The sequence below is a fragment of the Chrysemys picta genome, chromosome 12 (assembly GCF_011386835.1).
Source record: "Chrysemys picta bellii isolate R12L10 chromosome 12, ASM1138683v2, whole genome shotgun sequence".
Taxonomy (NCBI): domain Eukaryota; kingdom Metazoa; phylum Chordata; order Testudines; family Emydidae; genus Chrysemys; species Chrysemys picta.
In genome coordinates, this window is record NC_088802.1 from 4,908,817 (window position 1) to 4,921,865 (window position 13,049).

The 13,049-nt window shown below is 61.5% G+C and overlaps 2 protein-coding genes across 2 annotated transcripts in view; both read left to right on the forward strand.

Annotated features, from left to right (window-relative positions):
• LOC101937830 (C-type lectin domain family 2 member D-like) overlaps positions 1-13,049 on the forward strand; it is a 38,096-nt gene that overhangs the window by 17,862 nt on the left and 7,185 nt on the right. Inside the window, exons 3-4 of the mRNA XM_065564160.1 lie at positions 1,668-1,742; positions 12,844-12,936. Of these exons, the coding sequence (XP_065420232.1) occupies positions 1,706-1,742; positions 12,844-12,936 (130 nt within the window). The 5' untranslated portion in view covers positions 1,668-1,705. The remainder of the gene's footprint in view (positions 1-1,667; positions 1,743-12,843; positions 12,937-13,049) is intronic.
• Positions 1-13,049, forward strand: part of LOC101936714 (C-type lectin domain family 2 member D-like) — a 78,908-nt gene that overhangs the window by 4,780 nt on the left and 61,079 nt on the right. The window lies entirely within an intron of this gene.

Sequence of the window (13,049 nt, forward strand, 5' to 3'; positions counted from 1 at the left end):
CTACATCTTTCCTGAAACGTGGCACCAAGAACTGGACACAATACTCCAGCTGAGGCCTAATCATAACGGAGTAGAGCACTGGAATGGGTTACCTAGGGAGGTGGTGGAATCTCCATCCGAATTGGTTTTTAAGGCCCGGCTTGACAAAGCCCTGGCTGGGATGATTTAGTTGGTGTTAGTCATGCTTTGAGAAGGGGATTGGACTAGATGACCTGATGTCTCTTCCAACCCTGATCTTCTATGATTATCTCCCGTAACAGACTTCTTTGTCTTAGCGATTGGCTGAACAAAAGAGTAGGACTGAGTGGACTTGTAAGCTCTAAAGTTTTACATTGTTTTATTTTTGAGTTCAGTTATGTAACAAAAAAAATCTACAATGGTAAATTACATTTTTATGATAAAGAGATTGCATGAGGTGAATTGAAAAATACCATTTCTTTTATCATTTTTACAGTGCAATTATTTGTAATAAAAAAATATAAAGTGAGCACTGTACACTTTGTATTCTGCGTTGTAATAGAAATCAATATATTTGCAAACATCCAAAATATGTAATAAATTTCAATTGGTATTCTATTGTTTAATAGTGCAATTAATCATGACTAAGTTTTTTAATGGTGATTAATTTTTTTGAGTTAATTGTGTGAGTTAACTGCAAATAATCGACAGCCCTTTTTCAGGCCTTAAAATCTATCAATCTATGAAGGAGGCGTGGGGACTATTGGGTATCTGAGGATATTAAGGCCAGGGGAAGGCACGACCGTGGGTCTTACATGGTGACGGATGCACTGAAAACACCTAGATTGACAGTGAGAAGTTAGACCAGGCATTGTCTGTTGTTGTCCCACAAACTTATACAGGATCATTTTAGGGGTCAAGACAAAGATGCCATATTTATTATTAATCTGTAACTATTAGTAAATACCTCAATGCACACACACACACACACACACACACACACACACACACACACACACACACACACACACACACACACACACACACACACACACACACGTTCTGCAGCCGCTGGATAGTTACAGTCCTGATTGTAGTTTGAGTTTGCAGCTTGGGATCGTAGCATTCAAAGTCTCTAGGTCTCGCTGTGTCACGCCGCCTCTGGGTTTGGTGCTTGATCACCTGTCAATTGCAGGCGTGACTGTCAGCCTGGGACCTGGCTTTGATCTTCCTTCTCTTGTTTTTTTTTTTTCTTTTTAGGGTGGATGCTTCTTGCTTGAGTTAGGGCTGTTGTCTAGTTCTTCAGCCCTTGGTATTTGAACTTTATCTCATCAGGAGGAGCTGGTGCTGGAGGTTGATTCTATCACCCATACATCCCTCATTCACACATCTCAACTAGACTAATACAATTACAGTATGGCTTGCAAAAATGGAGGCTGCAGCACAAGCCTTCTACAAAATGGAGTCAGCATTTTAAAATGGGTTTTGAATAACAATATTGTACAGAAGTTACAATGTAGGCAAAATGGCAAGTGTAATGAAATGGTGAACAGAAGTTACAATGGTACAGTGAATAACTAAAAACAATTTCATTCACATTGGTTCTACACTGTGGCATTTGGCCCATGGTACGTTCTGACGGCTTTAAAGGAGAAGTGCATAATTAAAATAACCCACCCGGAGTGACCGTCTCTGTTCCTTCCTGGTAGGTGGCGACGCAGCAGTCTTGGTGCTGATTGTCCAGAAAATGGAGGAAGAGAGCGACGAAGTGACAAGCGATACGTGTAAATAATAAATACTTTGGTCTTAATTAAAAGGGAGCCTGCAGTGTGATTGGCAGAGGGACAAAGATACGGTGGGTGGGTTGCCCCCTCTTTTTTATGAGGGATAAAGACAGGATACAAGGAGTTTTTGTTGCTCTTTGGTTTATGCTTGTTTTTAATGTTAGCAATTTGGTCTTTTCTGCCCTGAAGGACTCTATGGCCAACAGGAGAACTGGTGGAGTGAAAGGCTGAAAATCTGGAATACTGTGTGTGCCCCATCTCGGAAAGGATATTGTAGAACTAGAGAGGTTCAGAGAAAGGTGACGGGAAGGATCAAGGGCCTGGGAAAACTCTCCTGTGAAGAGAGCTTGAAAAGACGGAGATTGTTACCTTGGAGAGGAGACGGGTACAAGGGACAGGATAATGGATGGGATAGAGAAGGTAGATCTGTGTCTAGCACAAGCACAAAGGGGACAGTCAATGGAATGGAAAGGTAGAAACTTCAAACTGATCAGAGGAAACAATTTTTCACACACTGGGTGATTAGATGGTGGAACTCACTGCTAGGTGACATCAGCCGATGACGTTAAGGCCAAGATCTTAGCAGAATTCCAAGAGGGATTGGAGATTTCTATGGAGAACAGGAAGCGCCAGAGTTGTTATAATGCTAACGAAAATGTTGGCAGAGATTATCCTCTTACCAGCCACTAGAGGGGGACATGGCACACAATTTGTCAAATGCATTACCATGCTCCCTAATCCGTTTGGAGCCCCTCAGCCAGGCCAAGGGAGGGCTGGGTGGGGTGGGGATAGCAAGTTCTGGGGACTGCCAGTCACTTTGGGGGGGAGGGGAAGCAGTGATGGATGCATTCAAAAGGCCTGGGCTTCGGACACAGCACTGGGCCCTGCGTGGAGGGGACTGTATGATCTGAGCTTAAACAACAGTTTCTTTTGCTTTCTGCAGGGCCGGTGCAAGGATATTTTACGCCCTAGGCAAAACTTCCACCTTGCACCACCCCCCCCCACATATTGATTCATTGAGGGGCAAATCCCAACAAGCCTTTAATGACCCCAGGGGCCAGCCATGCCCAGGGGCTGCTCCCCAGACCAGGTTCCCCCCCTCCTCGCTACCGAACTGCCCTGGAGGGTGCACAGCCCCCCTGCGAGCCCACCCCACCCCAGCGGCCCGCATCCCCCCACACCTCCCCGAGTCCACTCACTGGCTTTGCCGGGCTTGGGCCGCTGCAGCAGCTCGGCAGGGAGAAGCCGCCTTCCGGAGGCGCCAGAGAGCCAGAGCGTCGGCGGCGAGCCCCAGCCATGGAGGAGCCAGCGTGGTACGGGGGGCAGCAGCCAGCGGGGAGCATGCACCCCCATGCACCCCCCAGCTGCCCCCTCATCATGCTCCGGCTCTGCGGCTCCCAGGAGCGTGAGCCACTGCGGCCGCTGCCCCTCCCGGAGCAGGCTCAGGGCCCGGCACTGGCTCACATGCCCGGGAGCCACAGAGCCCGAGCATGGCTGGGGGAAAGACGGGGGGGTGCACGGGAGCTGGGGGACGCATGCATCTGCTGCAGCCTGCAGGAGCCCCCGGGGGGGTACCAGGCCGCAGCCTGGGCAGGGGGCACAGCTGCTCCCCGCTAGCAGTGCCGCCACCTTTGCAGGGCTGCTGCCCCCCGTACCGCGCCGGCTCCTCCATGGCTGGGGCTCGCCACCCCCGCAAGCCGACACTCTGGCTCTCCGCTGCCTCTGGAAGGTGGCTCCTCCCTGCCAAGCCAGGGTACTGCTTTTTTAGTGTTGCCATATTTCAACAACCAAAAAAGAGGACCCGGGGGGTGGGTAGAGCCCCACCTGAGTCCTGCCCCCATCCACTCCCTCCCACTTCCTGCCACCCTCAGAATCCCAACCCTCCTCTGCTCCTTGTCCCCTGACTGCCCCCTCTTGAGACCCCCCAGCCTAACTGCCCCCCTAGGACGCTACCCCCTACCTGTCCCCTGGCTGCCCCAACCCTTATCCACACCCCCACCCCAAGACAGACCCCCGGCACTCCCACTCCCCATCCAAGCGCTCCCCACCCCTGACAGGACCCCCAGAACTCTCGGCAAGGGTCTGTAGCGTGCTATCGGGATTTTACTACCCGAGGCGCGTTGGCTGGGGAACGCAGGCCCACCCAACTCCACTGCATTCCAGCCCAGGGCGCTGACAGTGGCGGGCGAGGGTCCCGCCACTGGGTCAGCGGGGGTCCTTCCGCAACACGCTGACCAAATAGACCCACCGCGCTGTGCAGTTCTGTCCCTGGGCCCCTTCCTACCCGGTCCCTTGAGCGGGTCCCTCCGGTCCTTCCAGCTCGTCCGGGTACTCGGCTGCTGGCAGCTCCAGCTCCCCCTCCGCCTCAGGCTCCTCCGGGTACTCGGCGGCGGGCAGCCCTGTCAGCCCCTGTCCTTCCTCCAGGTCAGGTTTCTCCTGGTCCAGGGCGTCCCCTGGCCCAGCAGCAGGGTCTGAAGGGAGCAGCCAGCGGTCTGCATCTGTCTCCCTCCCTGGTACTGCTCTGACTGGGCTAAGGGCCCTGCCCTTTATACTTCCTGTTCCACCCCGCCCCTTCCGGGGGGTGGAGTAAGCTTGGTCTGGCCCCGCCCCCTCCGGCTGAGAGAGTGGCTCTTTACCCTCAGGTTCGGAGGGAAGCCACCCTGGCTCCCTACGGTCCCTTCTCCCTCCGTCCTTCCCTGGCCCTCCCCTGCTGCTGCTTGCTGCTCTCCTTGTTGCTGTCGCTGCCGCTGCTGCTGCGTGAGTGAGTGAGTGAGTGCGGAGGGGGGGGGCCTTGCCGGCCTGCCCCCCCCCCCTCGCCCTCGCCTCCGGAGGGAGAAGCACCGGCCCCCCAACACCAACACCGATACCGTCTGGGGGCCCACCTGCCTGCTTGCTTGCCTGCCTGGCCGGTTGCCCGGCCGGCTGACTGCCGCTCGCTGCTGCTGCTGTTCCTGTGTGGGAGCCGCTGCCTCCGTCGCGGAGTGCGAAGAGACTGCGTCCCTGGTTCGGGAGATTGTGGAGGGGGTTGTTTGAGGACTGTGTTTTGAGTGACTTTGCCATCTTTGCTCCTGGGGTGGTGGTGCCCCCAGTCGCGTTAGGAGTGTGGACGGTACTGGGCCTCTCGTTTGTAATTCCTCGGACTGGAAGCCGTCGCTTGCCAGGAAGCTCCGAGGTCGACTTGGGAGCCTGCTATCCCGTCCCCCGTAGCGGACTGTTGAAGGGGGTGTGGGGGGGGTGCGGTGCCCCCCCCTTCGTCCATCTGCTCCCCCTCTACCACCGCCCCCACCGCCGACAGCTGCCGACAACCCCTCCACTGCCCCGCGTGCCACCTGGACCTGCTTTTCGCCCCTCGGCGGGGCTGTTTGCTCCCCCCGCCATTTCCATCGTCCGGGACTGTTTACTTGCAGCAGTGAACGGCAGAGCCTGCGCTTCGCGAACGCTGTGGGTGCACTTTTTCCCCCGCCCTGGACTTCTCCTGCCCCCCAACTACGTTTTGCTGGTGGGGTCCCCTCCCTGTAGCCCCTTTTGTATTAGTTGGCCCTACTTTACCCCCCTCCTTTTGAGCCCCTTCGGTTTATTTTTTTGGTGCCCATTCCCCCCCCCCCCTCGGTTCCTAGCCTGCTGGCTGTGTTCCCGGCCCTGTCCTTGGGCTGCGGCTGGCTGGAGTTTTTCCTCCTACCCCTCCTTGTCCTTGGGCTACAGCTGGCTGGACATTCCATTCTGTTTTTCGAGCCGCTGCTCCGGTGCACCCCCCCCCCCTTCGCCCCCCCGCGCGCGTTTGTGCCCCCGTTTTGTTGCCCCCTCCCCTTTTGCACTGTTCACCCCCCCCTTTTACTGTTGTAGTCCCCCCCCCCCCCCCGCCCCAGTGTAGCCGGGGGAGCCGGATTTCTTTTTTGGCACCTGTGCCCCACCCCTCTCTTTTCGCTCCTGTGTGCCCTCTCCATTGGCACCCTCCTCCCCAGCCTACAGCCTAGCGGGGGGGAGTGGTTGCCTTTCCCTCGTTTTGTCTTTTGCCTAGAGGGGAGGAGCGGCTGCAGGTTGTAATGGCGGGGGGACTCTGCCCCTGCCCCTGCCCCTGCCCCTGAACCCCCGCCCACCCCAGTGGCCGGCCCCTCGGCTGGCCCTATCCCGGATACTGCCGCTGCCGCGGCTGCCCCCTCCACTGGCAGGAAGGGCCAAGGGAGGAAGAAGGGCAAGGGCCCTGCCCGTGGAGCCAGACCTCCTGCGGGCGGGGCTACGGTCCCCCGCTGCGGCCCCGACACCGGCCGCGGCCCCTCCCTCTCCTGCCGTCCCTTCCACCAGCTCTGGTGGTGCTCCACCTCCCGCCCCCAGAGCATACGCCCAGGTGGCCGCCGCCTCTTTGCGTGCCGCCGCGTCGTCCGCCCCGACCGCCGCCTCTGGACCTGTCCCTGGTGACCACGGCCCCTTCCCCTCGCTGACTAGGAGGCATGGCGTCCGTTGCCATTTGGTGCCTGCCTCGCCCCACATTGAGACTTATGTGCGGGCGTTGGCGAGGGTGGTGGGGCCTACGGCCATCGTGGCGGCCTCCAAGATGTACGGGAAGGCCGTGTTCTTCCTGGCGTCGGTGGCCGCCGCGCAGGAGGCGGTGGAACGAGGCCTGGCAGTGGGGGGCGTGTTTGTGCCTTTGGAACCCCTGGAGGACCTGGGCGTACGGGTGCTCTTGACCTCTGTCCCGCCCTACCTCCCCAACGCCGCCCTGTTGCCGGCCCTCTCCACCCTGGGGAAGCCCATTTCCATTCTGAGCTCTCTTTCATTGGGCTGTAAGGACCCTGCCCTCCGGCACATCCTGTCTTTCCGCCGGCAGGTCCAGCTTCAGCTGCCACCGGCGGCGGGTGCCGGAGTGGCGCTCGAGGGGTCCTTCCTGGTGCCCTACCGGGGGGCCCATTATCGGGTCCACTATTCGACGGGGGAGGCCCGGTGCTTCCTCTGCCGGGCGCCGGGGCATGTCCGGAGGGACTGTCCCCTGGCCCGGCCTGGAGGGGCGTCCGAGACCCCCGGGGCCCGGGAGGGTGCCGGCCCTGTCATCGCCGGCAACCCTGGCGGTTCGGACACTGCTGCTGCCGCCGCCCCTCCTCCTTCTGCCGCGGTTCCCGCTCTGGCCGCGGAGACGGCCGGGCAGGCGGGCCTTGCCGTCGCCGACCCTGGATCGGCGGGGCATGTGGAGGAGAGGGCGGGGCAGCTTCCGCCGGCCGCGGGGAAGGGCCCGCCCCAGGGGGAGGTTTCCCTCTCCCCTGCTGTCCCTCCGACCCTGCCGCCCCAAGCCCCGAAGCCATCGCCCTTGCCCTCTGGCCCTGCCCCTGCTGACCGGCCCTCCACCTCCTCTTCCACCTCGGGGGGCTGGGTGACCGTCCGGGGGAAGCGCGGCGCCCGCAGGTCGCGGGCTCTCTCCCTCCCCTCTGATGAGGAGGGAGAGCAGGCCCCCCGAAAGATGCCGCGGGGGGCCGACGTTGTTAGTTCTGTTTCCGCGCCCCCGGACGGTGCCCGGCAGGAGGTGCCGGCCATGGAGACCGTGGATGCCGTGGCAGCGGCTGGGGAAACTTCTGTCCCTTTTGTTGGGCCCACGTCTGAGGAGGCTTCAGCAGCGGTTCTCCCGGCCCTTGCTCCGTCTGTGCCCCCCGCCGCCGCCGCCGATGCCGGAGCGGCCCTTGTCCCTGTGACTGGCGGGGAGGTGGCCGGGGCCGAGGGGACCGCTTTCGCCTCCATTTTCGATGAGATCGAGGCCCTGGGTCTGACCCCGGTTACTCAGGGGGAGGACGACCCTCCGCTAGCGGGCCCCGATCCGGGTGCTGGCTTAGTCCCGCCCCCTTCTCCTGCTCCCGGTTCCTCGCCCCACTCTGCCGCTCCCGACTTAGTCCTGGGAGAACCCTTAGCCCTACCTGCCAGCCCGGCCGCGACTCCCATCTCGTGCACGGCCGCCGAGCCCCTCGGGGCGACAGCCGTTGCTGAGCGGCCGGTTCCTGCCCCCGATCCTGCCCCTTCCATCGTTCCTGCCCCTGAGGCTTCCCCTGTCCCTGCTGCCTCCGTCCCCTCGGATGCTGACCTTGGCCGAGGGGAGCCGCAGTCTAGCGGCTTGGCAGCGGGAGATGAGGAGCCCGTTCCCGCTCCCGTCCCTGATCCTGTCCCCTCTCCTGCCCAAGTCCCTGTTCCCGCCTCGAGCCCCGCCCCTACTCCCGCCCTTGCCCCAGATCCTGTCCCCGAGGTGTCTCTGTCTGCCACCTCTGGTGTTACTGCCGCCCCCGGGGTTGTCGCATTTCGGTTGCCTGCAGACAACCCTCAGGGGGCGGTTTTCGTGTCTCCCCTTCCTGCCACTGTGGGGACTGTGTTGTTCCCTCAGCCGCCCTCTCCTTTGCCGGGGATGGGGACGGGCTGCCCGGCGCAGCGGCGCCGGAACTCGGCCCCTTGTATGTCCGTCACTGTGGGCTGCGAGGACCCTTCAGGGGCCCCGCCGGAGGATGGCGGCAGCTTGGCCGCTGCCTCCCCCTCCGTGCTGCGGGATGAGCTGCGCCTCTTTCTATCGGATTCCCGTGGTTCCCAGGGTAAGGTGCAGCTCGCCCTTCAGCGCTGGGGGGACTTCCATCTCGTCCTCCGGGCCGTGCAGGCGCTTTTGGGGGAGGGGCGGGGGTCCGGTCGGCGGGACATCGCGGCCTATCGGCGGGCCCGCAGATTCCGCGACTCCCTTTTGACCTTCGGAGTCGAAACCGGGATCTTGCGGGGCCCGCTGGGGGCCGATGGCCCCTCCGCCCGTGAGGATCTGCCCCAGCCCTCCGCATGACAGTTACCACCTTTGCATCGCTGAACACTCGGGGCTGTAGGGTGGGTCTCCGCAGGAGCCAGGTGCTCTCCTTCCTTCGGGAGGGGGGGTACTCTGTGATTTTCCTGCAGGAGACCCACACGGCTCCGGCCGTCGAGGCTAGCTGGCGGCTGGAGTGGGGAGAAAGGGTTTATTTTAGCCACCTCAGCGCCCATTCGGCTGGGGTGGCCACCCTGTTCTCCCCGGGGCTGCGGCCTGAGGTGCTGGGGGTCGCTGAGGTCGTGCCGGGCCGCCTGCTGCACGTCCGGGCCCGTGTGGAGGGGCTGGTTCTGAACTTGGTCAACGTTTATGCCCCGAACGCGGGCCTGGAACGAGTGCCTTTCTATCAGCGGGCGGCGGCCTTCCTCGGCACTCTGGATTCTCGCGAGTGCCTGGTCCTGGGCGGGGACTTTAACACCACCCTCGAGGACCGGGACCGCTCCGGGCTTGAAAATTCCCAGGCAGCCGCGGGCGTCCTCAGGGAGATCGTAGACCATCACTCCCTGGTGGACGTCTGGCGCGAACACCACCCGGACGACGACACCACCTTCACCTATGTCCGGGTGGAGGACGACCGGTCGCGCCACTCCCGGTTGGACCGGATCTATCTGTCCCGCTTTCATCTGGCGCGGGCCCATGCCTCCAGCGTCCGACCGGCCCCGTTCTCGGATCACCATCTGGTGACCGTGACGGCTTCTCTCAGTTCCGAGCGGCCGGGGCCGGCCTATTGGCATTTTAATAATAGTTTGCTGGAGGACGTGGGCTTCGTGGCATCCTTCCGGGAGTTCTGGCTGGCCTGGCGGGGGCAGCGGCGCGCCTTTCCCTCGGCGCGGCGGTGGTGGGACGTGGGGAAGGTCCGCGCGCGGCTCTTCTGCCGGAACTACGCCCGGGGCGCCAGCCGGCGGCGAGATGCGCTGATAGGGCAGTTGGAGCGGGAGGTCTTGGAGCTGGAGAGGCGTCTGGCCTCCGGCCCCGAGGATTCACCCCTCTGCGCGGCGTACCGGGAGAAGCGGGAGGAGCTCCGGGCCCTGGAAGATCACCGGGCCCGGGGCGCGTTTGTTCGATCCCGCATCCGTCTCCTTCGGGAGATGGATCGCGGCTCCCGCTTCTTCTACGCCCTGGAGAAACGGAGGGGGGCCAAAAAGCATGTCACCTGCCTCCTGGCGGAGGACGGCGTCCCCCTCACGGATCCGGAGGAGATGCGTGACAGGGCCAGAGCCTTCTACGCCGCTCTTTTCTCCCCGGATCCGACCGACGCCGAGGCCCGCAGGGTGCTCTGGACCGAGCTCCCGACGGTCAGCGCGGGCGACCGAGACCGGCTGGAGCTGCCTCTTTCTCTGGCCGAGTTCTCGGCAGCCCTCCGGCTCATGCCCACTAACAAATCTCCGGGCATGGACGGGCTGACCGTGGAGTTCTATCGCGTGTTCTGGGACGTCCTCGGCCCAGACCTCGTCACCGTCTGGGCCGAGTCCTTGCAGGGCGGGGTCCTCCCTCTCTCGTGCAGGCGAGCCGTGCTCGCCCTGTTGCCGAAGAAGGGGGACCTCCGCGATTTACGAAATTGGCGTCCCGTCTCGCTCCTCAGCACGGACTATAAGGTCATAGCGAAGGCCATCTCGCTGCGGCTGGGGTCCGTGCTGGCGGACGTGGTCCACCCCGACCAGACCTACACCGTCCCGGGCCGGAGCGTCTTTGACAACCTGTACTTGGTCCGGGACCTGTTGGAGCTGGGACGTAGGGATGGTCTGTCGTTCGCCCTCCTGTCTCTGGACCAGGAGAAGGCGTTCGACAGGATGGACCACGGGTATCTCCTGGGCACTCTGCGGGCGTTCGGTTTCGGGCCCCAGTTTGTGGGCTTTCTCCAGGTGCTGTACGCTGAGGCGGAGTGTCTGGTCAAGCTCAACTGGACCCTGACCGAGCCGGTCAGCTTCGGGCGGGGAGTACGGCAAGGGTGCCCCCTCTCGGGCCAGCTGTATGCTCTGGCGATCGAGCCCTTCCTCTGCCTCCTCCGTCGGAGGTTGGCAGGGTTGGTGCTCCGGGAGCCGGAGCTGCGGCTGGTCCTGTCGGCGTACGCCGACGACGTGCTCCTCGTGGTCCAGGACCCTGCGGATCTGGTGCGGGTGGCGGCCTGCCAGGCCGTTTATTCGGCCGCCTCCTCCGCCCGGGTCAACTGGGTCAAGAGCTCTGGCCTGGTGGTCGGGGACGGTTGGCAGGCGGGCTCCCTCCCACCCGCGCTTCAAGCCATTCGGTGGAGCGCGGGTCCGCTGCTCTATCTAGGCGTTTATTTTTCCGCCACGCATCCTTCTCCGTCGGAGAACTGGCTGGATTTGGAGGCCAGGGTGCGTGGGCGGTTGCGGAGATGGACGGGACTACTCCGGTGTCTCTCCCTGCGGGGGAGGGCGCTGGTGCTGAACCAGCTCGTCCTGTCCATGCTCTGGCACCGGCTCAACACCCTGAGCCCGGCCCCGGAACTCCTAGCCAGGCTCCAGAGGATAGCCCTGGAGTTCTTCTGGCCTGGACTGCACTGGGTCTCTGCAGGGGTTCTGAGTCTTCCCCTGGAGGAGGGGGGACAGGGCCTGGTCTGCCTTCGTAGCCAGGTCCATGTCTTCCGCCTCCAGGCCCTGCAGAGGCTCCTTTACGGTGTGGGTAGTCCGGCATGGGGCACGTTAGCGCACGCCTTTCTCCGCCGCCTCCGAGGACTCCGATACGACCGGCAGCTCCTTTTTCTTCACCCGAGAGGTCTTCCGCGAGACCTCTCGGAGCTGCCGGTCTTCTACCAGGACCTTCTCCGGACCTGGAAGCTTTTCTCGGCGACCAGGTCCACTGTGGCCACCGAGGGTGTGGATCTCCTCGCGGAGCCCCTGCTGCACAATCCCGATCTCCGTGTGCAGGTGGCGGAGTCACCCTCGGTGAGCCGGAGGTTGGTCCTGGCGGAAACCACCAGGGTCGGAGACCTCCTGGACTACACCAGAGGGGACTGGGTGGATCCCCGCGCGCTTGGTCGGCGCATGGGGCTCTCCACCCTCGCGACCCCTCTGCGTGTACTCCAGGAGGTGGGCGCTGCATTGTCACCTCTTGCTCTCGGCTTCCTGTGGCGGGCCCTGCGGGAGGGCGCTCCCCGCCCACCCCTCACCCCGGGCCCTCCGGACCTTTTTCTCGGGCCCTTGTTCCGTGAGCCCCCCCGGCTCCCCCGTTCCCATAATCCGAGCCGGCTGCACACTTTGCAGCCGGTCCGGTTTCGGACCGCGTCCAGAGACCACCTGTACACGCTCGTGCTCCACACGTTGCATCACCTCACCCTCGTGTCCCGCCCCGACACCAAGTGGAGGGACTATCTGCTACCTGTGGAGGGTGAGGAGCCCCGGTGGGCCAGCCTTTATTCCACCTTAGTTCCGAGGCCCGCCGGGGACATTGGTTGGCGGCTCCTTCATGGGGCCGTGAGCACGGGCGTGTACTTGGCACGGTTCACCCCTATTCCAGAGGCCTGCCCATTTTGCGGCATTAGGGAGACCCTGGCGCACGCTTACCTTGAGTGCGCCAGGCTGCAGCCCCTTTTCCGGCTTCTCCAGAACCTCTTGTTGAGGTTCTGGCTACACTTTTCCCCGCACTTGTTTATTTATGCGCACCCTGTCCGTGGCCCCACTAAGTCGCGGGACCTCCTCGTCAACCTCTTCCTGGCCCTGGCCAAACTCACCATCTATAATACCAGGGAGAAGATGTTGGACGAGGGGGTGCTCTGCGACTGTGGGGCCTACTTCCGTACCTCTTTGGTCTCACGTCTCCGGGCGGAGTTCCACTGGGCAGCGTCCGCTGGCTCCCTTGCCACTTTCGAGGAGCAGTGGGCGCTGTCCGGGGTTCTCTGCTCGGTGTCCCCATCTGGTTCCCTGATTTTGAACCTATGACCGTCACCTCGCTCCCTGTTTTTTTTATTAGTTGTCCCACGTAATCATTTGGTACTGGGTCCAGTGGTCCCTCCCGCTGGGCTGGGGGAGGGGCCTTTCGTAGTGGGCGGCTGAGCCCGCCCACTTCCCGGTTCGCCAATATGGCTCCCTACACACCGTTCATGGTTTTATAGACCTCTATCCTGTCCCCCCGTAGTTGTCTCTTCTCTAAGCAGAACTGCACTGATCTTTGCAGTCTCTCCTCGTATGGAAGCTGTTCCATGTCCTTGATCATCATCAACTAGATTTATCCACTCATGGAAGCACTTAGCAAAACGTGACCATTTTCACGCGCCGGCAGCATTTGCTATTGAAATGCCTTTGTCTCCATTCATCTTTTTTTATTTTGCAGATTTCAGCCTAAAATTCATTAAAGATAAATGGATCCCAATTACTGTTACTGTCGTCATCGCAGCGTTGATCATCACCGTAATTGCACTGGCAGGTGAGTGAAGGGTCATTACTAACCCAGCTGATTCTCATTCCCTTGTCACTAGTTCTTCATTGACTGCTTGTCCTAGCCCCAAGGTCACAGTGCCCACGTGCGTTTCCCACGGC